At 50.4% G+C, this 24793-nt stretch overlaps 1 protein-coding gene across 1 annotated transcript; it reads right to left on the bottom strand.

Annotated features, from left to right (window-relative positions):
* Nucleotides 1-888: 888 nt before the first annotated feature.
* CCN5 (cellular communication network factor 5) lies at nt 889-17513 on the bottom strand. The gene is made up of 5 exons (XM_006132251.4): nt 16960-17513; nt 12533-12749; nt 7354-7605; nt 6202-6404; nt 889-2411 (listed from the first exon to the last, which is right to left on the bottom strand). The coding sequence occupies exons 1-5, from the start codon at nt 17014-17016 to the stop codon at nt 2388-2390; spliced, it is 753 nt and encodes a 250-aa protein (XP_006132313.2). The 5' UTR covers nt 17017-17513; the 3' UTR covers nt 889-2387.
* Nucleotides 17514-24793: the final 7280 nt, after the last annotated feature.

Below are 24793 nucleotides of genomic sequence, written 5' to 3'. Positions count from 1 at the left end.
GGTATGTCTAGATTGCATCCCTCTGTCAGCAGAGGGATGCAGATTAGGCAGGTTGACATTGCAAATGAGGCAGGGATTTAAATATCCCGTGCCTAATTTGCATAAAAATGGTTGCTGCGTTTTGCCGGCTCAGCACTTGTCAGCAAAAAGTGGCAGTCTAGAGGGGGATCTGTTGAGAAAGAAAGCTTTTTTCGACAGATCCTGTAAACCTTCTTGCAGGAGGCATAAGGGATGAAGTCTAGACATACCCTTGCTGAGATGCATTAATACAAGCTATACCGCTAGATATTTTCAAACTCACATATAGAAAAATTGAAATTGCCAGATCTTGTCTGGATTCATAATCTGAAATGCAGCTCTCTTCTAGTTGCAGTTCACATTTGTCCATGGGAGGAGATAGTGAGTTGCCTCTGCAGGTTTAACTAGAGGCCATTAGAGGGCATTTAAACTTCAGTTTTGAACAACCTTAAAAGATTATCGCTGTGAGAAAACAAAGCTTGGCTGCCTGCAGAATAACTCTCCTCTGCTGCTCCTGCTGGAAAGCCCCTCTGTGTTTGAAGATGGCCTTTTCCCAGCTTTGCAGTTTTGCTGCCTTTGTTTTGGCCTTTAGGTTTTTGTGGTTGGATATGAGGTGGCATGTCCGGAGTTATAGAATAGGATCACCAAGGTGTGAAGTCCTTGTTTGCCTGGTTGAGAGACATGCCAAGCCAATAGCATTGTGGATGGAATGCAGCAATGCTAAAGAGGATGCTTTCTGCTGGATAAAAATGTCCTTGTTAATTTCAGAGGAATGTGTTTTCAGAGAAGGGAAGGAGAATTAAAACTCCCATAAGGAAGACTCCTGTTCAGATGACAATTTGAATCTCGTCTGTTTATTTGCGAGGGTAGCTGGATATTATAAACGGACTGTATGTGAGTCATAGGACTGTACAAATCAGAGATAAGAATGTAATTGTATTAGATGCCACCTGGTCCTTTCCCTGAGGATCTGTACAGAATTGTTCCCAGCAGTGGAACATGTTTGAGATAGTGAATATTTTTTTGGCATTATGTGTGACATTTGGTGAAGGAGCCGCATTTTATGATGCCCCCTTCACTTGTGTGCACAGTCATAAATCCTAAAGTATCCACCTATCAGGAGCTGGTTACAGACACGTGGGGCCTTTGAAAATCTACCCAGTAAACAATATACTCAGAAATCACCCCCAGGACTTGGAAAGGAGTGTTCTCCTCTTGCAAGCTACATCTGGAGAAGCAGAAAGATTTGGGGTGGCCATATCTATTTCTTGTTCGAACTTTGAGTTTTTAAACTCACGCCTCAATATAGAAGTTCCCAAACTTTTTCTGGGAATTGTGCCAACTTTTTGACTCTGAGTCTTACTCTACCAGCATGGGTTCCATTTAACTGTATCTGCTCTAGCCCCTGTGTTGCTTGGGCTGCTTCATACTCCTCCTCTCACAGTGGTGAGCAGCCAAAGCTCGATGGCAGGTGCACACCTGAATGGAAGGCAAGCCCAGCACAGAGACTCAGCCCATGATAAAGAGGGGATCCTAGAGTACCAATTGCAAGAGCCTGAAGCACCTTTGCTACTGTGGATACCGCCCCAGGGCTTGGGAAGGCATTCACTGCTTCAGAGCATGCATCCAGACAGCCCCATGGCAATGCTGATTGCTGGGGAGTTCCATAGGGGACCCGAATGCAGACAGGGGAGAGGCTTTCAAATCCATGTACACAGACTTGCTCTCGACTGAGCTCTCAGGGCCTGATCCAAAGCCCACCAACATCAATGGGAGTCTGCCCATCGAGTTCAGCGAGCCTGGGAGCCAGCCCGGAGTGCGGAGCATGTCTGTGTCTACACCCTCCTTGCCTCACCTCCCGCTCCGTTTCCGGTGGGATCCTAAGAGCCCCCCTCATGCAGGGGACACGCATGAAAGCGACAGCCTAGGGCTCCACATGCAAAGCCACCCAGACTAAGCCCATTGCGTCATTCTGAATGGTAAACACCTGCTTAGAAAAGCAGGGACAGCTTGGCCTGCCAAGGCTTGGGTTGCTCTCCTGCCGAGGGGGATCCCATGAGTGACGGTACCCACACAGCATCACTGCCAATGGACGTCCTATCACAGGGGTCAAGGGCTGACAATAAGCTTATGCCATCATGGCAGTTTAACATACAGGCTGCAGGACTTCCCCACATTGTCTAGAGAAACTGTGATGGGCATGAGGAAGGAGATGGGGATCTTGTTCCTGGTTCTTCATCCTCCTTTGCAGTAGAAGTCAGTGTGTTCTTCCCTAGCTTCACTGGAGGTAGAACATGCCCCCGTGACCTAGGCTTGGGTCCGTCTGGCTGCTGGGAGGAAGTCTCGAGACCAGAATCTGTGGGGCGGGGCTAAAAACGACCCCCTCTTGCCCTCTGGAAAGACAGAGCAGACAGTGTAACTCTCCTCCCACCCACTGCCCCGGTATAGACGGAGGCACCTTAGAATCGTTTCTCTGGTGTCACTAACTGTGACATGTCTCGCAGACCTGGGTGAGAATGACTTGCAGTGAGAGAGGACTCAATCATGGCGATCTAACTGGACACGACCGCTGTTCTGAAAGGCAACCCCTGTGACTGTAACCCACACACCTTGGCTACATCTACATTGGCATGATCTTGCGCAAATACTCTTTAACGCGCATTAAAGTATTTGCGCAAGAGAGCATCTACACTGGCATGTGCCTTTGCGCAAGAGATGTGCTTTTGCGCAAGAACATCCGTGCCAGTGTAGATGCTCTCTTGCGCAAGAAAGCTCCGATGGCCATTTTAACCATTAGGCTTTCTTGCGCAAGAAATTCATGTTGCCTGTCTACACTGGCCTCTTGCACAAGAACAGTTGAGCAAGAGGGCTTATTCCTGAGCAGGAGCATCAGAGTTTTTGCGCAAGAAGCCCTGATTTCATACATTAGAACGTCAGTGTTCTTGTGCAAGAACTCGCGGCCAGTGTAGACAGGCAGCAAGTTTTTGTGCAAAATCAGCTGCTTTTGCGCAAGATCATGCCAATGTAGACACAGCCCTAGTGTGGTTCATCGTTCCATGCAGTGGCACTTACCCCACTTATAGCAACAGCTAAGAACAAAAGACCTCTATCGCCTGGGCTGAGAGCCAGCTGGCCTTTAGCTCATAAGGTAGAGAGATGCCTATACTGAGGTCCTAAGTTCTAAGCTGCCCGGTGGCTACAGGTCATCCTGCAATCCTCCTTGGAGTCAGAATACTATTTTACTCAAAGTTAGCTAAGATCTGGGATGGCACCTGCTCACTGGCCCATTTATACTGGTTAGTAACCATACATAGAGTCAGGTGTCATCATCCCCACCACATGTGTGTCAGAACTAAGTCCATTTCCACAGGCAGATAGACCAGGCTGTGTCCTGCCTTCTCTTTCTGTACCCACAAAACATGCAGCAAGTCTGAGCCCTTGCCTACCTGATTTGTGTTTGCAATGCAAACAGAAATGGGGGAGGTTTTAAATGTCCTCCATAAAGGGAAAGAGACATTTTTGAAACTTGGTGCACAAAATGTAGAGAGAAGTAAATGGGGGGGAGGTGGGTTGGTAAGGTTACACATCATTCAGTCTATGTATGAGCCTTTCTAAACACAACAGTTGTACTGCTTTGGCACAAATGCCCTCCAGGGTGGATGCACCTATATCGGTATAAAGGTGCCAGGCACTGGGATAGCAATGCCCGTACAGGAAGAGGAATACTTGTTCTGCTGGTGCAAGGCATCTTTATCTTGGTTTAACTGTCCTTTCTAGGGGCTGCACCAGTGGAATGACACTATACTCCTGCTTATATGAAGAGCATGACAGACATGGATTTGATTTGGATAATCAGGAATTTGGCTAGTTCACAGGACAGGAAGGCTCGTTCAACAGCAGGAAGCCCCCTCCAGCATCTGGTGGCCAATCTTCCTCCTTTCCCTCTCAGTCCTGGCCTGGGGGCTGTCTGTACTACCCACTGCAATGTAAGTGCAGTATTTATATTCCAGTTGATGTATTTTAGAACTAGATGGTACAAATGAGAAAGGAAGCACTTTTGTAGTCATAGCGTACCGTGACACTTCTTGCATCTTTGTGTCTGAGGGTATGTCTACACTAGCCACCCTAGTTTGAACAAGGGTGACTAATATAGGCTTTAGAACTTGCAGATGAAGCCCGGGATTTAAATATCCCGGGCTTCATTTGCATGTCCCTGGGTGGGCGCCATTTTTAAATGCCCGTAGTTCAAACTACCTGCCCGCGGCTACACGCGGCACGGACTAGGTTGTTCGAATTAAAGCTCCTAATTCGAACTACCGTTAAACCTCCTTGTGTCACCGCGAGCATGTAGTCCGAACTGTGGGCATTTAAAAATGGCGCCTGCTCGGGAACATGCAAATGAAGCCTGGGATATTTAAATCCCGGGCTTCATTTGCAAGTTCGAATGCCTACATTAGCTGCCCTAGTTCGAACTAGGGTGGCAATGTAGACATATCCGGATTGTGTAAGGAAGTTATTTTTAAAGGAAGTGAAACTGAGGGTACGTGAGACAAATCAGATACCTGAACAGGGCACAGTAGTCTGGAAAGGCAGGAAGCCATTGACATTTGTCATGCTGGGGAACAAGGCAGAAACTGAGATAATGCAGAGGTTTGGATAATAGAGTTTCAAATAAACAGCAGTATTCTGCATATTGGTAAAAAAGAAACCCCCACGCCCCTAGCTGACTTAGGTAGGTCAGTACAAAAATCCTCAAGGAAGCCAGCCTTTAGTGTGAGGGTAACTTATCTTGTAGGATGGTGGCAGCTAACGCTACTCACAGGACAATGTTCCCTCTAATTTTTTCCATCCGCGTGTGGAATAAATATGATGTGCACTGAAGCAAGTGTGGATATGCACCACAATAGAAACACATGTTGCTGGCTATAAATACTGTGGGGACTCTGCTCATCATCTGGGCAGCACCTGAATCTCTCCTGGGCGGCCACCCAAGCACACAGCTTACAGGGAACATTGTCATAGGAGATGTTAAAAGGTGCCTGATAAAGAAAGGGAGGCTGACAATGGCCCACTTGCCACTTCAATCAAGCTGCCAAGTCAACGTGACAGCCATTCTTTAATTTGAATAAAAACCTCACTTATTCCTGGGATCATCCTGGCTTTGGCTCAGCCCTGATTTGATGGTGACAACACTGACCATGAGGGGAAGACATCTAGGGCAGTGGTCCCCAACGCAGTGCCCATGGCCGCTATGGCGCCCGCTGGGCCATTTCTGTGTGCCCGCCGAGTGAACGGGGCCGGCCCCGCCCCCAGGCGCATGGCGTATGGGCAGCGTCGGCCCCGGACGTGCAGCACATGGGCGGCCCTGCCTCTGGGTGCTAAGCGTTTGGGTGGCCCTGCCCCCGGGCATGCGGCACATGGGCGGTGCCGGCCTGTGGGCGTGCGGCGCATGGGCGGTGCCGGCCTGTGGGCGTGCGGCGCATGGGCGGTGCCGGCCTGTGGGCGTGCGGCGCATGGGCGGTGCCGGCCTGTGGGTGTGTGGCACACGGGCGGGCACGGCATATGGGCAGCCCCACCCCAGTGCGCGTGGCACAGGAGTGGCGCCGTCCCCAGGAGTGTGGCGAATGGGTGGCGCCAGCACTGAGCGCACGGCATATGGGTGGCCCCGCCCACAGGCATGTGCACGGCCCCGCCCCCAAATGCGTGTGTGTTGCCTCGCCCCCGGTGCCCGGCGTGTGAGTAGCTCCGCCCCCCGGGTGCCCGGCAGCTCCAAAAGGTTGGGGACCACTGATCTAGGGGGACCAGTGGAGTTTGGAATGCACCTTCGGTCAGAGGGCTACGTCCAGGTTTTGCCAATTCCATTAGCAATTTCTGGGTCATGCTGAGTCCATCACTGGAGTCAGATAGCGAGTGGGGCAAAGACTCAGGTTTGCTCCACTCGGTTTAGTTGTAGATTTGGGTTTTCTAGCTGCAGTAGGAGCCTGCACAAAGGAGACAGCCTTTTGGAGATGCCCAGCCTGGCACAGTGCTAGCTGGCGACTGGCATGTACACGCCCATGGGCAGCTAAGAGCGTTACAGTGGTCACTGTGTCAGTGTGGTGGTTGGGATTTCCTCTTTCTATAAAATTGGTTGTCAACTACACACCCGCCAGCCGCGCTTTATGGCTGAAGCCCAGCACTTACTGTGTGAGGTATTCCTGGGGGAGCCTGGCAGGGTCTGAGCATGCACAAACGGTGGTGAGTGTCGAGCCTGCAGTACGGATTCTGGTTTGACACCCGGGTAGAAATCCCCAGGCCGCAGGTCGCAGAGCAGGCGCTCCACTCTGTGCTCCATTCTTCACAGGGGTGGGAGAGACTCACGGCGGCTGTGCCAGGCGCCCTAAGCCCTGGACAAGGAAGACGCATGGAAAGAGACTTTTAAGCCACACCCAAATGTACTTTGCTCTGGGTCAGTGGCATGAATCCAGCCCCGGCTGGCCATAACCCAGGAGCGCCGGCAGTCTGTGAAATGAGTCGTGGTGAGGTTTCTCCTTTCGATGTTCAGACGCTGATGGGGAACGTGTCCTGTAGAGCAGCAGTTTTCAAACTTTTTTCCCCATGACCCAGTTGAAGAAAATCCTCGATGCTCACAACCCAACATAATTTGACTAGAGTGTGGGCTCTGGGGTGGGGCTGAGGATGAGAGCTTTGGGATGTAGGAGGGGGTTCTGGATTTGGGGGGGAGTGTTAGGGTTGTAGCAGGAGGAACTTACCTTGAACAGCTCCCAGTCAGCGGTGCAGTGGGGGAGGCTAAGGCAGCTTCCTGCCTCTCCTGGCACCACAGACCGTACTGCACCCCAGAAGCAGACAGCAGCAGGTTCCCAGCCAATGGGAGTGCGGAGCTAGTGTTCGGGGCAAGGGCAGTGTGCAAAGTCCTGTGTGCTCCCCTCCCCACCACGCCTGCTGCTGCCGGCCACTTTTAGGGTGCTGCACAGTCTGCAGTGCCAGGACAGGCAGGAAGCTGCATTAGCACCCCCACTGGTCACCTGACCCCCTTGCAGCAACGAGCCCCAGTGCCCGACATTCCATGACCAGTACTGGGTCACCACCCCTAGTTTGAAAACCCCTGGTGTAGCCTGATCTGTCATCTCACCCTCAGGGGGCTTGCTCCAGCACAAAGATAAGGTGTTGTTAGGTACGGTTACTTAGCTGCTCACTGCTTCGGGTTATAAACTGTAAGGAAGCCAATTGCCAGAACAGGTTCCATTTAGTGTCGCCCTTTCAGTGCCTTCCAGGGCTATTACTTGATCTAGATTTTTATACCTACAAATTGTAGCAGGGCACTCAAGACGTTACCTGTCATGGCATCCTGAAGGAAGTGACTGTCTTGCCTCTCACAGATCCATTCCTGACAACACTTCCCTGGGACCTCCACTCGCCTCGGATGAGGGCAGTCTGGAGTGGGCAGGCGGACATCCTCACTGCACAGGGGTACGCAGGTGAACCCTCCATCTGAGCAGCGGCACTGGATCTTACAGCTGGGCTGGAACACCTCTCCGTCTCGATAGACCTTTCCATTCACCTCGCAGCTGTCGTCTCCCTCCTCAACTGCAACCAACATGCAGAGGAACCCGACAGTCACAAAGCAACCAGTCAAATTCAGAGAGAAGGGCTCAGGCGCCGCTGAGGGCAAACATGCAATAATTACAAGGCAGAATCTGTCATTTGTGGGCTCAACGTAGGGCCTGATCTAATGGCCAGTGATCCGAGAGTCTTGCCATTGATGCCAAAGGGCTTTGCGTCTGGCCCTGAGTGGCTTGGTGAAGGAGGTAACTGACTAGCCAGGTGCTTGGCTTTGCTGGGGCTACAAAAAGCTCCCATGCCTAGCTTGGGAGTGTCTCGTCCCAGGAATGGGGTTTCGCTCCTGGCTCAAGGGGTGGTGACCACAATATAAGCAATGTTCCCTCTGATCTTTTCAACCCATGGGTGGATTTTTTTCCACCCATGTGCAGAATAATTTATGTGCACTAACGTATGTGCGAATGTGTACCACCAGTAGAAACCGCTCCCTTTCTGTCCTCTCACACTAACTGTGGGTGCCCTGCTAATCATCTGGGCAGCAGCTGAATCTCTCCTGAGTGGCTGCACAAGCGCACAGCTCACAGGGAACACTGAAGGTAAGTGCCTAGACAAAGAGAGGGAGAGGAATTCTTCCTCTGAACCATTGTGAATGCCTGTGGCACCAGCTACAAATGTGAAATAATAATAGAGCTGGTCTAATAGTGACACCATTTATTTTCAAATAAACCTTTTGCTGATTAGTGCCAAGAGTTCCTGGATTAATTAACTAAAGAATATCATCTGTGCCTCTGCAGAGATACAATGGAAACAATGATGGGTCCTTATGAGGCAAATGCCAAAATGTCGGAGAATTTATTCACAATGACTCATTGGACCAGCACTAACTAATACATAAATAATAACCATCAGTCTGTAGCACATTCCATGGCGACGCTCAAACCCCAGTCTTCTCACTCTGAGCTGCCAGGTGGTAGAAGCCAGCCACAGGGGCAGCTACCTGTGTTCCCACATCAAAGGCTGCACTTATTTTGTGTGGCACCAGGCCATTTCCACAGCGGGGCCCGAAAACTGGACCCTCATGAGCCCCAGGCAGCAGCTCTGTAGGAGACTCCCTCACCGGAGCCAGACAACAGCTGTTTTGCTGAGGTTCTCTTGAGTGGGAGCCACTTGTGAGATGTACTCAATACGTTGAATGTGAAGCTCTCAGGCTTCTGCCGGACATGTCTCGGGTGTAATCAGAACCCCCAGGATTTTCTCTTGGGGGAAGTCTATACTACAAAATTAAGTTACATCGACGTACAGGAGTGGCCGAATGACTGTTGCATGTCCATATTGTATGCCTTGTGTTGGCGGTATGCATTTGTAAGGGGACTGTTAGTCCCTTACTAAAACTCTGTGGGAGTTTTTGGTTCACGAGCTCCCAGTGTCAAAAGGGGAAGGGTCCATGAGAAATCAAGGCCCTGAGACTGACAGACCCCAGAGACAATGGAAAGCAGCCAACACTCCAGCTCGGCCTGATTGACAGGTTGGACAGGCCAGTGAGGAAAGTGAGAGGCCAGGCCCCGTCCTCCCGGTGAGCTGGGATTTTTCTGGGTCTCTCTGAGCAAGGAGAGAGCTGAGAGACAGCTAAGAGGAGCAAGCTGTGTGGAGAAGCAGTCCTGCAGCAACAGAGCCAGGCACACACAGCCCAAGGAGTGCAGACCCTGTGTTGAGCAGCAGACTGGCAGTGCTCATAGAGCCAAAAGGGACAGAGAAGCAACGAAGGAGCTGGAGACTGGCAAAGCAGCACAGCCTGCAGCTGGATGTGGTGAGCAGCTGGGACCAGCAAAGTGCGGGGAGAGGCTCTGGGCAGGGAGATATCACCAGCCAAGAGGCCCAGCAGGCCAGACTGGGAGAGGGGTCTGGCCACTTAGAATTTGAGGCTGTGTGGTCACTGCCAGAGCAAGCGTGTCCTGCCTGCAGCCCCCCTGCAGCACTTCCAGGGCCTCTAAGGGGACTATAAAGAAGAGACTGTGTACTGTCCTTACACTCTGCAGACTGCTGTTTTGATGTCCCTGTGCTACAGAGCAGGGCTGTGTGTTCTCATTTAACCATTCTCATTTTTTCTTATTCTTTTCTCTTTAAGCAGTTGGGGCTCGTCTACACTGGCCCCTTTTCCGGAAGGGGCATGTAAATTTCACCTATCGTAGTAGGGAAATCCGCGGGGGATTTAAATATCCCCCGCGGCATTTAAATAAAAATGTCCGCCGCTTTTTTCCGGCTTTTAAAAAAGCCGGAAAAGAGCGTCTACACTGGCCCCGATCCTCCGGAAAAAGCGCCCTTTTCCGGAGGCTCTTATTCCTACTTTGAAGGAATAAGTAGGAATAAGAGCCTCCGGAAAAGTAGGAATAAGAGCCTCCGGAAAAGGGCGCTTTTTCCGGAGGATCGGGGCCAGTGTAGACGCTCTTTTCCGGCTTTTTTAAAAGCCGGAAAAAAGCGGCGGACATTTTTATTTAAATGCCGCGGGGGATATTTAAATCCCCCGCGGATTTCCCTACTACGATAGGTGAAATTTACATGCCCCTTCCGGAAAAGGGGCCAGTGTAGACGTAGCCTTGATGTTTAATAAATTGTATTTGCTTTGAACCTTATGAAATGATCACTGGGCCAAGAAGGCCTGCAGTGTGAAGAGAGCACCTCAGAGTGGGGACACCCTAACTCCTGCCCCTAGTGACTACAAGGTTGGGGATTAAGCCCCAGGAAACCTGGGCCCAGCCTTGTTGGGGTTTTGAGGACTCTGCTACTCAGGAGAGTGGAGGGGGAGCCCTCAGGATCAGGGAAGCCATGGGGTAAAGGAAGTGGGAGCGGGGACTCAGATCCTTTCGCTGGTCCATTTCACCGGGGTGGTATAGAAGCCAGGAATGTTCCCCACAATAGCGGGACCATTTCCCCACTTACACATTGTCACCTGGAGCGCTTGTGCCTAAGTAACAGTCACTGTGGGATGGTTCTGAAGGCAACAAGTCACGAGGTTTACTGGAGCAGTCAACAAAGGCTTCCCTTGTCGACTGTACCGCATCTAGACTGCTGCACTGTGCAGGATCAGCTGATCGTCGGCACAGCGCGGCGGCCATTTTTATTTTAATGAAGCGGGGATTATTTAAATCCCCGCTTCTTTGACTATGCCAAGTAAACTATTTGACATGGCTCCATCCGTGGAGCCATGTAGTCTAGACGTACCCTTACAGACTTAGGTCAACATAAACTCCTTACATTGACCTAACTCTGTAGTGTAGACTAGCTCTGGAGACTGCCATGGATGGAAAGTGCTTTTGAGGAGCAGCAGTCGCATGATCCCATGACCCATGTGCTTTGCAGTCTCATTTAAGAAGACAAAAGGGGAGCAGGGACAGGACGGGATCCTATTTTCATTGCCTGTTGTCTGGTGAGTCCATGGCAAGAGAAACAGACCCTGGCGGAGAGGTACCCTATGTGGGATCGTAGGAAGCTGCTTTTTTTTTTTTGCCTGAGAGGCTCTTAATTTATCCCTTCAAGACTGAACTGGACTGAAGAGTGTCACGCAGCTGAGAGAGCGATCAGAGAGTTTGCGTCCGTGTGTGAGAGAGTGCGGCAGACAGACAGAGGGAGAGAGAACAGCTTCTCAATAGGGTCTATGGCTTCTCTGCCGCTGGGGTTCCATCCTCCTTCCCAACCTTCTCACCTGTTTTCTTGCTAATTGTCCAGAGAAGAGGTTCATTGGTCTGTCTCTTTACTTTGCAATCGCCCTTCATGTCTGCAAAGTTTAAGGACTGCAACAGCCTTTCTGCCCCCTAGTGGAGCACAGGAGCTTAGTTACTATGGTATAGAGCACCCCAGAAACACCCCAAAAGACAAGCAAGTCCTTCAAACAAGCAGCAACTGCTGGTTCTTGGGAACCCCCTAAGGCAAGGGATTCCATTGCCAGTTAGCTCTTGTAACCTGTGGAAGATTTGGTGTTTGTTCATCTCATGTCCCTGTCACTTGACCTCATCTCTCTGAACTCAAGGGCTACGTCTACACTGGCATGATTTTCCGGAAATGCTTTTAATGGAAAAGTTTTCCGTTAAAAGCATTTTCGGAAAGGCGCATCTAGATTGGCAGGACGCTTTTCTGCAAAAGCACTTTTTGCGGAAAAGCGTCCGTGGCCAATCTAGACGCGCTTTTCCGCAAAAAAGCCCCGATCGCCATTTTCGCGATCAGGGCTTTTTTGTGGAAAACAAATCTCTGCTGTCTACACTGGCCCTTTTGTGCAAAAGTTTTTTCGGAAAAAGGCTTTTGCCCGAACAGAAGCAGCATAGTATTTCCACAAAAGCACTGACAATCTTACATGAGATCGTCAGTGCTTTTGCGGAAATTCAAGTGGCCAGTGTAGACAGCTGGCAAGTTTTTCTGCAAAAGCAGATGATTTTGCAGAAAAACTTGCCAGTCTAGACACAGCCAAGGAGTGTTTGCTCTGCTCCTGACAGCTAATGTAAGAGCTGCAGAGAGAACAGAAGTGGAAAGGACATAAAATCCAGGCCATGTCCTCTGTGTGTCCTCTGCACTGAGGCCAGAGCCTTTGTTACCCTGGCACGTTCTGGGGCGTAAATGCTGGATCTGGGGTTCTCTACAAACATGTTCCAGAGACACATTTCATCCCGCCCTATTCTAGGACAGTGCTTTTCCTTGCTAGTGCAGGGGCTTGGTCGCTATGGAGGACAACTCCCTCTTAAATTCTAACTGGCTTGGAAACTGGGTCAGCAAAACCATCATACAAACTGGTTTGAGCCCTAGCCTGGAGCGGACACCAGGCTATTAACTACTCCCCCGAGAGCAGGTCTGGCTGCAGCTCCCAACCGTCGTAGGATGGGTTGAGCCGAAAGGCTGAGATTTGGGGGAGACATTCCCCCGGCACCAGCCACGCCCTACAGAACAGAGAGAGAGGGAATGTGCTCACAGTTGCAGGTTCCTCCTCTCCCCAGGTGGGCATCGCTGTAATCACAGACGAGGCCCTGGCTCTGATCACACACACTGAGGTGGTTGCAGGCCTCGCCCAGCCGTCGCGCACATATCCTGCAGCAGCCGCATCCATCCAGAACCAGAGGGGAGCCGGGAGGGCAGCGGGGCGGGATCCAGGGGCAGTAGCATGGTGTCCGGCAGAGCTGAGCACAGACCTGCAGAGGCAAAACCACCTGTGCTTACAAAGGGTTTTCCTTACTTAGCTAGAGGCTGCAGCCTTACAGGGAATCCCATGGTGCTCATCTCACGCTTGCTGGGGGGTTACTAACATGGGGGGGAGGTCGAGGTTTTGTGCCCAGCATGACTCAGGAGATTGCATTCCAGAGAGGTTTCAAGAGAGCTCGGAAAAGAATTGTTCCTGTAAAGCAGGGGTGGGCAAGATATGGCCTGTGGGCCCGCCAAGCCATTTGATCCGGACTGCGGCCCGCCCTGCCACTCCCCCACTCGCAAGTCAATCAAGGCCGGGGCAGGGCAGTGCATAAAGTAATTCACTGTTCAAACTGGCTGGTGGCTCCCTCCCGCTGCCAGAGGGGTGCACCGCCTATAGGGAACCACCAGCTGTGGAAAAGGGCCAGTGGTTGCCTCTAGGTGCCACATGCCCTTGACAGGGTGGGCTGGAAGGTGTCCCCAGGTCCCAATTGGCCTGGCAGTGGGTGAGCATGCAAAGTCTCTTCTCCCCACCAGGGGCACATGGGGGAACCGCCCCTTCCACCTGAGGCCCTGCCTTTTCCAGGGGTGGAGCCCTCCATCCCCCCCAACCTCAAAGACCACACTTTGCAGTGAGACTTTGGGAAAAATCACATAACAGCTTTGTTTCCCCATTGAAAAAACGAGATTGATAATATTGACCTGCCCTGGAACCGGGGGTTGAGTTAAGTATTTTTTTTACACCGTACTTTGAAAATGTAAAATACTAGGTAAGGATTAAGTACTGTTGCCACTTTGGTACGTTAGCAGCAGGTTACCCTGAGAACAGGCTGCTGTAAGGACTGAATAGAAACAGAGTCACAGTCTCAGGACTTGGCCCAGGTACCATTATATACACCAACACAGTGTGGCCATGCAATAAAATGACATGGGTGTAGATGACAGCTCCTAGGTGTTTCATCGTTAATAGGCTATGTCTGTCTGTACTGCTGTGAAGCAGTTAAAATGTGAGTTACTGATAAAGAGCAGTAGAGCAATGGGGAACCTAGGCTAGTGAGTGGGCTGCATGGCTGGTCCTCCATCTCTGTGGGCTGCACGATTGACAAAACTAAGATGGTCTGACTATCCTGGGACAGGGTAGAATCATAGAATACTAGGACTGGGAGGGACCTCGAGAGGTCATCGAGTCCAGTCCCCTGCCCTCATGGCAGGACCCAGTGCTGTCTAGACCATCCCTGATAGACATTTATCTAACCTACTCTTAAATATCTCCAGAGATGGAGATTCCACAACCTCCCTGGGCAATTTATTCCAGTGTTTAACCATCCTGAGAGTTAGGAACTTTTTCCTAATGTCCAGCCTAAACCTCCCTTGCTGCAGTTTAAGCCCATTGCTTCTTGTCTTGTCTTCAGAGGCCAGGAAAAACAATTTTTCCTCCCTCCTCTTTGTGACACCCTTTTAGATCCCTGAAAACCACTATCATGTCCCCTTTCAGTCTTCTCTTTTCCAAATTAAACAAGCCCAATTCTTTCAGCCTTCCTTTATAGGTCATGTTCTCTAGACCTTTAATCATTCTTGTTGCTCTTCTTTGGACCTTCTCCAATTTCTCCAGAGTTTTGCTAACTGTGCTGCATACCCAGAATTTGCAAGCGTGCTGACTGAACCGTAGCAGCGCTTTGATTGGATGCAGAGGGAACGCATGGCTGTCACAGTCAATGTTAAAAAGCAACAATGGTCCTGTAGCACCTTGGAGATTAACATATATATAAATAGTATCATGTGCTTAATACCTGTAGGAAAAAGACCTACCTGGACAGAGATCAGCAGAATCTGTTAACCCTGCATATGAACAACAGTAAACAAAACGTCTTGCAGGCCCTACAGAGAACCCCAATGGGCCATATGCCGGTTGCTCACAACCAGAGTAGTACATTGCAACAGCTTCCCTACAGGTACCACATTGGATCAGATCAGTGGGTCATCTTACCAGCTTCTGTAGGTACCCAAAATTATGCTTGCTGACTCAAACGAAAGAAATACTATGACTGTCATACTTCTTGCTTTGGCCCAAATGCTTCCTCTTTTAGTATGTCCTTAGTGGTGCTCTGAGCCTTTTCTGCAGCAGCCTCGGCACCCCTATAGCCGGTTGTGCAAGAGACACACTGGGCTGAAATTTCCAAACAATTGGAACTTACTTGAGCTTGGAAAATAGAGCTGCTCCGACAGAAAGGATAATTGCTTAGGAAAGATGTGCACAAATGCCTGTTTGCGTGGGCAGCCAACTGATTTGCAGTGCAGTGACCTGCCGGAGTTTAGGTAGGTCGATAGACATAAATATCTATTATCCATTCTGCATGCACCATTGCCTGTGTGCACATATATTTTGCAGACACAGGAAGGCTATCACAGGAAAAAAATAGTATCTTCATTTGTATTTGTCAAGTGAATTCATTGCTAGTGAAAGGCACTGGATTGATCGCCTCCTGGTATACGACATGAACAGCAGCGGAGTAGAGGGCATTTCATAGAATCATAGGGCTGGAAGAGACATTAGGAGGTCATCGAATCCAGCCCCCTGCCCAAAGCAGGACCAACCCCAACTAAATCATCCCAGCCAGGGCTTCGTCAAGCCCTAAAAACCTCTAGGGATGGAGATGCCACCACCTCCCTAGGTAACCCATTCCAGTGCTTCACCACCCTCCTAGTGACATAATTTTTCCTAATACCCAACCTAGACCTCCCCCACTGCAGAATGTGCCATACATTTCTGTCTACTAAATGGAGCTCTAGCAGTTTAGCCTCCATGCTGATTCAGACCCTGCTGCAACTGACAGTGAAGGGAGCAATCTGTGGGTTCCAGGGGAATGCGCATATTAATTACCATCCTCCTTTCCTTTCCCTCTTTCATTAGCAGGCTGACTCATAGCAGCACTGGCCCATTCAGGCAGCCTATGCCTGAACAGAAAGGATCTTGATGCTGCTGTTTATTTTCCTGGTCTGCAACAGTGCAATTCACAGGATGATCCTTTATCTCCCTGTGGCAGGCACTAGACTCAAATGTATCCAGCAAAGCCAGCACACTCTCCTCTTTAATAGACTTTTATTATTGAATCCTGCTATTATGGAGACAAAAAGCATGGTGAGATTTACAGGAATAAGAACAGGTACAATATCTGCAGTTACGCTGGCTAGGATGAAATTACAAGGGTTATCAATCATCAGTCTTCAGGAAATAAGTTGAGAGCAACAAGGGCCAGGAAGATTTTTTTTCTTCATGTACAGTTTGGTCAGCTGTTTCTTTATAATAGGTTTTCATGTGCCTATGAAGAATCTAGGCCGCTATTGGGGGGGAAATTATCCAGATGACTGATATGATCTGGTTCTATTAATCCTATTTTCCTCTGTGGCTTTGTAGTTAAGTTAGCTTGTCTTTATTGCCAATTTGTCCTAATGATTACAGGCCACAAACACGTGGGTTAAAATTCCAACAAGCACCACATTGCACTGTTCTCATTCCTCGTGGTCTGTCCAACTTGAGGAATTCAAGCAGCATTTCAAAAAAATTGCAACTGGAAACCTCAAAAAGTTTTAATGTGTCCTGCTCTTTGTGCAAAGGGAATTGTTTCATGCTGTGCTCAGAGTCCTGGGGGAAAAGGTTTAGAGCAACCAAAATCCTGTAGGAGGCATCAGCTGTACATGTGCTTCTCTGCATCTTGGGAGTGAAAATTGGATAATAATTGAGTAGCCCTGAAAAAGCACTGCCGGCTGCTTGGCTCTGTGCCCCTAGAGGTTTCAGTGCAGGACAATGAATCTGGTGAGGAGGTCTATAAACCATTACTACAATTGTCTGCAGGTAGAAGGTGTGCATGCCAGAGCCTTCCAAATAACCAGTAATGAAGATGAGTCATGCAACTATGTCCAACCCCCCCTGTGTTGTCATTCCTTTGTCTTTAGTGGAATTGCACTAGAGATACATTTGGCCCATTCATTTTAAATCATTGCTCCTTAATTCAACATTTCTCTGTTCCTCACAAATTCCTGCCTCTGCCTTCCAGGGGTTGCATGAACATGATACATTCTGCAGCATGCATGCTAATAAAAGCGGCAAGAGCTTTGCATTGTTGCAGTGACACAGCTGGCATCTGTTGGTTACAGGTTACTTTGTAAGTCAGAACCAAAAGCTTTTGTGACTAAGAATGAAGCCCCCAGCTTCCTTACCTTGGAAAGGATGCAGAGAAGAGAGAAGAGAAGCTGCTTTTCCAGTTGGCTTCTCATACTGCCCTGTTCTCTGGCACTTCAGCACATCAGTCCCCAGGCACTGGGGAAGCAGCAATGTGTTTGCAGTTTTTAAAGTCTCGGCGTAAGGTCCTGCTGGTGTTTATACTCTTCCCGGCTCTGATGTCACTCACGGGCTCCAATATAAACATGAGTAGGTTTGGACAAGCATCAATTTTTTTTCCATCCCCACATTCCAGCTGACATTTCCACTCACCTCAAGGTGAGAATGTGCAGCCCACCGAGAAAGCAAAGAGAAGGGGAATTCTCCCAGGGGCTTGCAGAAGCAGGAGCAGCAGCAAAAGAAGGGAGAGCAGACTGTACAAAGGTGCAGGAAAGGTTGCACAGCACAGAGAGGCTGCAGCAGGGAATGGCACAGTGGCCATAGCTGAGGTTGGTATGAAAGTCCCATGCTTACTTACCATTTCCTGCTGTTCAGAATCAGCGTGAACAGAACCTCTTTGCTTACTGAACTATTTCCCTGAGGGTTTTGACTTGCCAGCCTGAAGAACTGGCTTATCACTGGATTTGTATGTTAGAAGTAATTCCCCCTTTTATAAGCCTCTTTCTGGAACATCTGCCCCATTCCCTGCCAGTGGAAAATCAACAGACACAGATAATCTGGGAATCCCCTCCTAAACTCCTGACCAGGGCTTTGGAGCAACCAGAGAGAAGCCTGCCCCAGGGAACCCATCTTAGGTTTTACACTGAGCTCAGTGCATGCTGGGGCAGGACTGTGAAAGGGGAGTGGGTCAGGGGGCTGTGTGCATACCTAGGCAGTACAGAGATCAGGGTTATGTACTTCACCCACTGTGGAAGTCCAATGAGTTGCTTTAGACTCCTCGAAACTGAGGACTCAACAGTTTGCAAGGCGAGAGTCTCTCATTAATTTCAGGTGTATCTGTAAGAAAAAATACCAGTTTTCTCCAGACCTGGGATAAAATCAGAAGAGTTGGCAACACTGTCATGGGGGGTGCTGTGTTCCCCTTTGTCACCTCTGACAGGGCTGTGCGTGAAGGAATGGGTAAGATTGCATTCTCTCCACCATCTGAAGGGAGGGCACAGAACCAGAGCTGGATTAAGGCCGTCTGCCATAGATGCACCGTGGCACCGAGTCCCCAGAGTTCCACTCTTACCCTATGATCCCACTGAGGACCATCCAGGGGTCATATGTTGCTCGTCCCCTATTAGCAGTAATACCAGACCATCTCCTAAGGTCTGTCTCCTACCTGTGATTGAGGAACGCTGGTACTGCGGGGGTCCGGAAGGTATTTCTCCCCTCCCCATGTATTCTGGGGTTTTGTTCTGGTATCTCCTTTCTTTGAAGCACCAGAGATGGCCACAGCTGGAGATAGGACACCGGATAGGATGGGTGGGTGCTCTGAGGTGGTACCGAGAAATTTCTCTCTCCAGAGCTGGCTGATTTTCGCACACATGCTCAGTGTCTCATCAATCAAACTATGCAGGGCTGAAAAGAGTTTTTCCCACATCTCAGACTGGCAGAAAGCTTGTGGGTTTTCAGTCTTCTTTGCAGTATGGATGCAGGTCACTTGCCAGGATTATCTGGGTGCATTTGACTTAATCCATTTCCTGCCCTTGAACAGGCATTGGACACGAGTCCCTCCTATTCTTCTGAGCACTGTGATATTTTGGTCTGATTTGGTTGTTGGAGTTAGTGGGCAGGTGCAGGGGAGTGTTGGGGCGCTTTGATCCTGACTGGGTGAGCTGTCCGTCCCTTCTAGCCTCAAGTTCTGTTACTCTAATTCCAGTGTGGGCTGCATGTATAAACTACTTCCTGCTATGCCAGGAGTTCCAGTCAGGTGATGGAACTCGTGAGATTCCTCCTACTTCTGCCTTGATGGAAACCACTGGAACCTTTATTTGTGTGTATTTGGATCCATGTTTACTCTAAAGTTGAGGACTAAAATGAAAAAATTAGCAGGAAAAGGACATTTTAATTTTTTCCCTGAGAGCAAATTATCAAAATAATCCATGTCACCAAGATTGCCTGAAAGAGAAGAGAAAAATAAAAGAAACTTTTGTCACTGTAACATTAGTCCTAATGGGGTGAGGCATCTTCCCCACATGGGCAGAAGAGGGGTTAAAACAACCCCTGGGAGGCTGTACAAGAGCCAGCCAATTAGGGAGGGGCTTGTAGAAATAGCCAATTGGGAGACGGTTTAGAGAAACAGCCAATCAGAGCCAGACTGGGCCTTATAAGAAGGGCTGCCCAACAGAGCAGCTTTTGTCACTTGCTGAAGTTTGAGGAGGGAGGTCTGACAATTCTGAAGAAAGGAAAGAATAGAGCTCTGTGGCTAGAGCAGTGCTGGGCAGAGGAGCCTCAGTGAGTCCCTGGCTGATTGCTGCCAGACTGAGGCCCTGTTACCAGGGTGGGGAAGGTGCTAGGGCTGCAGGGAGTGGCCCAGGGAAACAGACAGTGGAGGTTGGAGGTGATGCAGCGCGTGGCTGCACAGAGAACTGAGCAACACAAGTCCTGATGACAGAACTGATGGTGGAAAGGTGCCACTAGATGAAAGCACATCAGCAAACCAGAGCTAATTCTCAGCATGGTCAGCAGGAGGTGTTGCAATGGTGCTTGATACTCCCCTCCCCCAATGTTAGTTATTCCCCGAGGCTATGTCTACACTGCCAGTTTTTGCAGCAGAAGATATGCTAATGAGACTCATTAGCATGAGTCGTGACATTATTAGCATATTTTCTGCCAATTCTCCGGGAGGGCATAAGGATCTTGAGCAAAAGGGTTTTTTGCGCAGAACGGAAGCGGCTACACTGCTTTTTGTGCAAAAAGCCCCTTGCGCAAAAAAGAATCGGCAGAAAATATGCTAATGATGTTGTGACTCATGCTAAAGAGTCCCTAATTAGCATATTTTTGCCACAAAATCTGGCAGTGTAGACAAAGCCTGAGAGTTGCTGAAAGGTTGGTCTGCCCCTAGCTCAAGGACAGAGTTGCAAGTTAATTGATTATTCCTGTCTCTCTAGTGGTTATTAGGGAAGGCTGATAACTGCCAACAAGTCCAGTGATAATGTAGAAATTGTTACAGCTGCACTAATGGAAATGTGATCTCTGCAGTATGCCTTCTGCTACCTTCAATTAGCAACTTCGAGAGCAAATCCATATAATTAATCAATTAGCAAGGCGTCAGGATTCAAGTATCTGAAAGGGTGTTACAAGGAGGAGGGAGAAAAGTTGTTCTCCTTGGCCTCTGATGATAGGACAAGAAGCAATGGGCTTAAATTGCAGCAAGGGGGCGTTTAGGCTGGACACTAGGAAAAAATTCCTTAGTGTCAGGACAGTTAAACACTGGAATAAGTTGCCTAGGGAGGTTGTGGAATCACCATCTCTGGAGACAGTCGAACAGGTTGGATAGGCATCTGTCAGGGATGATCTAGATCAGTGGGTCCCAAACTTTTCGGCATCACGCCGCCCTTTTGGATTTTTGAGAAACCCTCACGCCCCTCCCCTTCCAAAAAATAGCAGCAAAACTTGGGGTGGGACTGATGGGGTGTGTGTGTGGCTGGGTTGCCCCTAGGTTGGGAATCCATGATCTAGTTGGTCCTGCCGTGAGGGCAGGGGACTGGACTTAATGACCACTCGCGGTCCCTTCTAGTTCCAGTGTTCTATGTTTCTGCCAGGGCTAAAGAGCACTTTGCCATCCCATGCCAGAGTTGAGAGGCAGGGGAAAGGCTGGGGAGCTAAGTCCCCCTGAGTGACTCAGTCACACAGCTTCCCATAAAGCCCCAAGCCTGGAAGCTTCCAGAGCCGGGGGAAAGGGGCCTCTCCTCGCTGGCCTCAGCAAGGAGCCACCCTGCATAAGCCCAAATCCCAGGCTCCTGTCCCAGCTTGAGCCCCCCAGCCCTGAGCCCCCTTCCAAAGCCCAGACCCCTACCCACAGCATGTACCCCAACTCCCAGCCCTGCGACCCGTCCCAAACCTGGAGCCCTGCTCCTGCACACAAAACCCCTCATCCCCAGCCCCACCCCAGAGCCTTCACCCCCGGCCAGAGCCCTTTCCCCTGCCTCAGTCCCAGCTCTGAGCCCCGCAACCTCTGCTCCACCCTAAAGCCTGCACCCCCAGCCAGAGATCTCGTGCTCCTGCTCCCCAATCCTCTGCCCCAGACCCGAGTCCCCTCCCAACCTTTTGGCCCCCTCAGAACCTTTTGGTCCCACTCTAGCCCTGGGAATTTCGTGATGTGCACCAATATGAAGGAGTTACCTCCATTCTGGTGGACATAACAAAATTAATTCCCCCCAGGGTTGGAAAATAAGAGGGAACACTGGAGGAGCCCATGAAATTCCCCCGTCAGCCTCCTTTGCAGTGCTTCCGGGTGTAGACTTAGCATCCAGCCTATGAAAGGGGGGGCGGATGCTTCCCTTGGCGGCGGTAGGTTTACAATCCCCTGCTGGGTCAAGCACACCCACCTGATAAAAATCAGCCCACATGCAGTGCCTTGCTAAAAATGAGGAAATAGATGTACTAGGCACAGGTGAGCCACTGCTAGTAATACAACCCAGCCAGCCAAGGCCCTTAGAGCATATTATGGACAGCGGTCATTGCTAACTGCTGGAGGTAGGGGGTTGACATTACACGGGGGAGAGGGACCACAGACAGCAAGGGGACTTGTCCGAGTGATTGGGAGGCTTGTGGTGTGGGCATTGGACTGGACCTCTTGAGAGCTTGGGTCAGTTCCTGGCTCTGCAACAGATTCCCATTGTGACCCTTGGCAAGTCATTTAATCTCAGGCCCCCTCAGTTAAATGTGGATAATAAAGCTTAATTTCTCAGTTCTTTGGCTACTCTAGTAAATCTGGGGGTGAGGGGCGATTGCCCAGTCTGTTTCTTCCTGTATGCACAGTGCTTAGGACAGTAGGGCCGTAGGTGCACCAGCAATACAAATTGTTGGCGCACACAGAATCTGGAGTAAGAGTCCTGGCTCCCAGCCCCCCTGATCTACCCAGGTGAGCACACCTCACCCTGCCCGGCACACAAGATCAGGGTGTGTTCACTGGTGGATGTCTGACTCCCAAGACACAATCTCTTCTGATCTCCCTCCTGAGACTAACAACAAAAACAGTGAGTTGAACTGCAACCCCTGCTTGTGAGGTTCCTGCCGCTGGTGCATATAGGGAAATAATGCCCCATGGAAGGGAGTCTCTGCCAGAGGGTGGGCCTTTTCTGTGAGCTGGTTCACAAAGTCAACTGTGAAAAAGGCCCTGAAAGGATGCAGAAGAGTCTGAAATTGCCATAACAAGTGATGTCACTAGGAGCCCAGCTGAGCTCAGGCAGAGAGAGGAAGTTGCAGTGTTAAAGAAAATAGCAAGGGATGAAGGAGGCCAAAACCACAAGTCAGAGCACAGCCAGCTGCCCATACTTCGGATTTTATCAGGGCTGTTTACCGAACAAGTATCCGCAGAGGGATCTGCTCCAACCTCATTAGATTTCCTGGCTGCTTGGAGGGAGCCAGCCCGGGGACCGGGCTTCTTCCACACAACCCCACTGGCTCCAGTCCCTGTGGATGCTGCTGCACTGGTTGGGTTGCTTATGAGCCGGCAGAGGGAGTGGGATATGTGCTGGTAACTTCCACCTGAGGTGTCAGTGAGGAGCAGGGCAAGCTGGAGGTGCGGGATTCAGCCCTGGTGAAACACCATTCCGAGGAGGGTTCACGGCTCTGTGCTCGGCTCTGCAGGAGGGTCCCCTCCATGCATATGGGTGGAGATGTGGCTGCCCTCGGTCTGGTGCCGTTCTGTCAGGAGGAGTGAGCGCACAGCCTGCTGTCCCCTCCTCAGGCCCATTAGGGAGCGTGGAGTGGTCTCTGTCGGAGAGAGAGGTTTCCTCAGGGGCACCGGGTGTTGGTCTGTCAAAAGACAGGATACTGGGCTAGGTGGACCTTTGGCATGGCCGTCCTTGTGTACTAATCATCTCCTGTTGCCGTCTGCTCTCAGCCTGGTCAGATCAGCACGTAACAGCGTGGGTGCATCTGGCTTGAGGTACTTGGCATCTCCCCCTCGAGGATGACGCCGTTTTCCCTTTGACACAGTTTGCTTCAGCCGTCCTTTCCTGTCACCTTTCCAATACGCCCTCAGTCACAACCCCATCCTCTGGATGAACTCCTATCCTCGTCCCCATCCCCCGCACTCCCTGCATCCCTCATCAGTAGTCTCAGTACTGTTCCCTTTGACAACTCTGCAACCCCCCTCATGCTCCATTCTCTCTCGTACCCCTTGACCCCCCCTTTTGGCCCCACTGGCCCTTTCCCCTATGTGCACCCCAGCAAAGGACAGAGGCCGCGCTTGCCCGGACATTGGCTGGACGCAACATCTCCTGTGGGGAAAGGATCACAATGAGGAAACCACAGCTACTGGCCTGGTAGGCTTCTGCTCATCTGGTCCTGATCTCTGGAGGGTTCCTGCCACAGGTGCTGACTTTCTTCTTTCTGTACTTCATCCTGAGGCCCTGCCCCTGCTTTGCCCCCTCCCCGAAAACCAACCCTCTCTGCACCTCTTCCCACCCAACTCCCTTCCCCCAGTGCCTCCTGCCTGCTGTTGAGCTGCTGATCGGCTGGTGGCTGGTGCGGGCTGACAACCCACTGTTTTTTTTCCCCATGGGAGCTCCAGCCCCAGAGCAGCCATGAAGTCGGGACATATGGTGCAGTGCACATGGAAGCTGCATCATGGGCTCTCTGGAACAAGCACTGAGGATCAGCTCCAGCCCTGCTGTGGCCTTGGGACAGCTACAAACTCCTGTCAGAGAAGCATGTCATGGCTCATTACCTCGGAGACCCGGATGAATGATCCTCCCCTTTCCAGATACACTGAAAAATAGGAGACAAATATTGGTAGCCAAGGACTTACCCTGGGTATCCTATTTCCTCTCTTGGAGGCGATCCCCCTGTGGTCAGGATGGGGTGTGACGGGCTGGAATGTAGGAGTCCAGCTGATCATAACTGAGTCATTTCCTCCCCAAAATGAAAACTGTTTTTAAAAATCCAGACTCTTCTCCAGAGTCAGTACCAGCACAACTGGGGCCCCTTTACCAATGGTGCTAACCAACTGGTAGCCTCCCAGAGAGGCCAAGCAAGGAATGGTTCTGGGAAGTGAACTCCTGGCCTGCATACATAGGAGGCCTTTCTAGGGCTGGGCTGACAGACACTGGGCAGGTAGGGGAAGCCTGCACTGCCATTACCCCCAGCTGTCGGTTGTAATTGTTCCGAGTCTAACTCTGAATCCAGCACCATCAGCCTGGCACCACTGGCAAACAGAGGAATTACCTAATGAAACAGAAAAATAAGGGAGGCAGCATTTTATTAATATCCGTAAAGACCTACATCTCCATATCTGGTTCTGGGGGAGTTCTCCGCTTGCTGCAACACGTGCTCAGGCAGAGTCCCGCCGAGAAGTAAGGTCTGAAGAAGTAAGGCCTGCAGAGGCAAGGCGTGGGGAGGCTAGGCATTTGGAGACATGCTTACATTATTGTAGCCTTTCATTTACTCCACTGGCTCAGAACCATCTTGAGCTGATCCAAAGCCCACTGACGTCAAGAGTCTGAGCTTTGACTTCACCAGGAAATGGAGGGCTATGTCTAGACTGGCATGATTTTCCGGAAATGCTTTTAATGGAAAAGTTTTCCGTTAAAAGCGTTTTCGGAAAAGCGCATCTAGATTGGCAGGACACTTTTCCGCAAAAGCTCTTTTTGTGGAAAAGTGTCCGTGGCCAATCTAGACGCGCTTTTGTGCAAAAAAGCCCCAATCACCATTTTCGCG

Source organism: Pelodiscus sinensis, chromosome 18 (assembly GCF_049634645.1).
Source record: "Pelodiscus sinensis isolate JC-2024 chromosome 18, ASM4963464v1, whole genome shotgun sequence".
Taxonomy (NCBI): Eukaryota; Metazoa; Chordata; order Testudines; family Trionychidae; genus Pelodiscus; species Pelodiscus sinensis.
This window is presented reverse-complemented; position numbering and strand designations above follow the sequence as displayed.

Bases quoted from the DNA above. Each gene is read 5' to 3' on its own strand.
- CCN5 (XM_006132251.4), bottom strand. From the start codon at position 17,016: ATGAGAAGCCAACTGGAAAAGCAGCTTCTCTTCTCTCTTCTCTGCATC. The intron at 12,750-16,959 runs GTAAGGAAGCTG...TTGCCTCTGCAG, and splicing joins TTCTCTGCATCCTTTCCAAG to GTCTGTGCTCAGCTCTGCCG. The intron at 6,405-7,353 runs GTAACGTCTTGA...TTCCTTGTCCAG, and splicing joins CCTTCAGGATGCCATGACAG to GGCTTAGGGCGCCTGGCACA.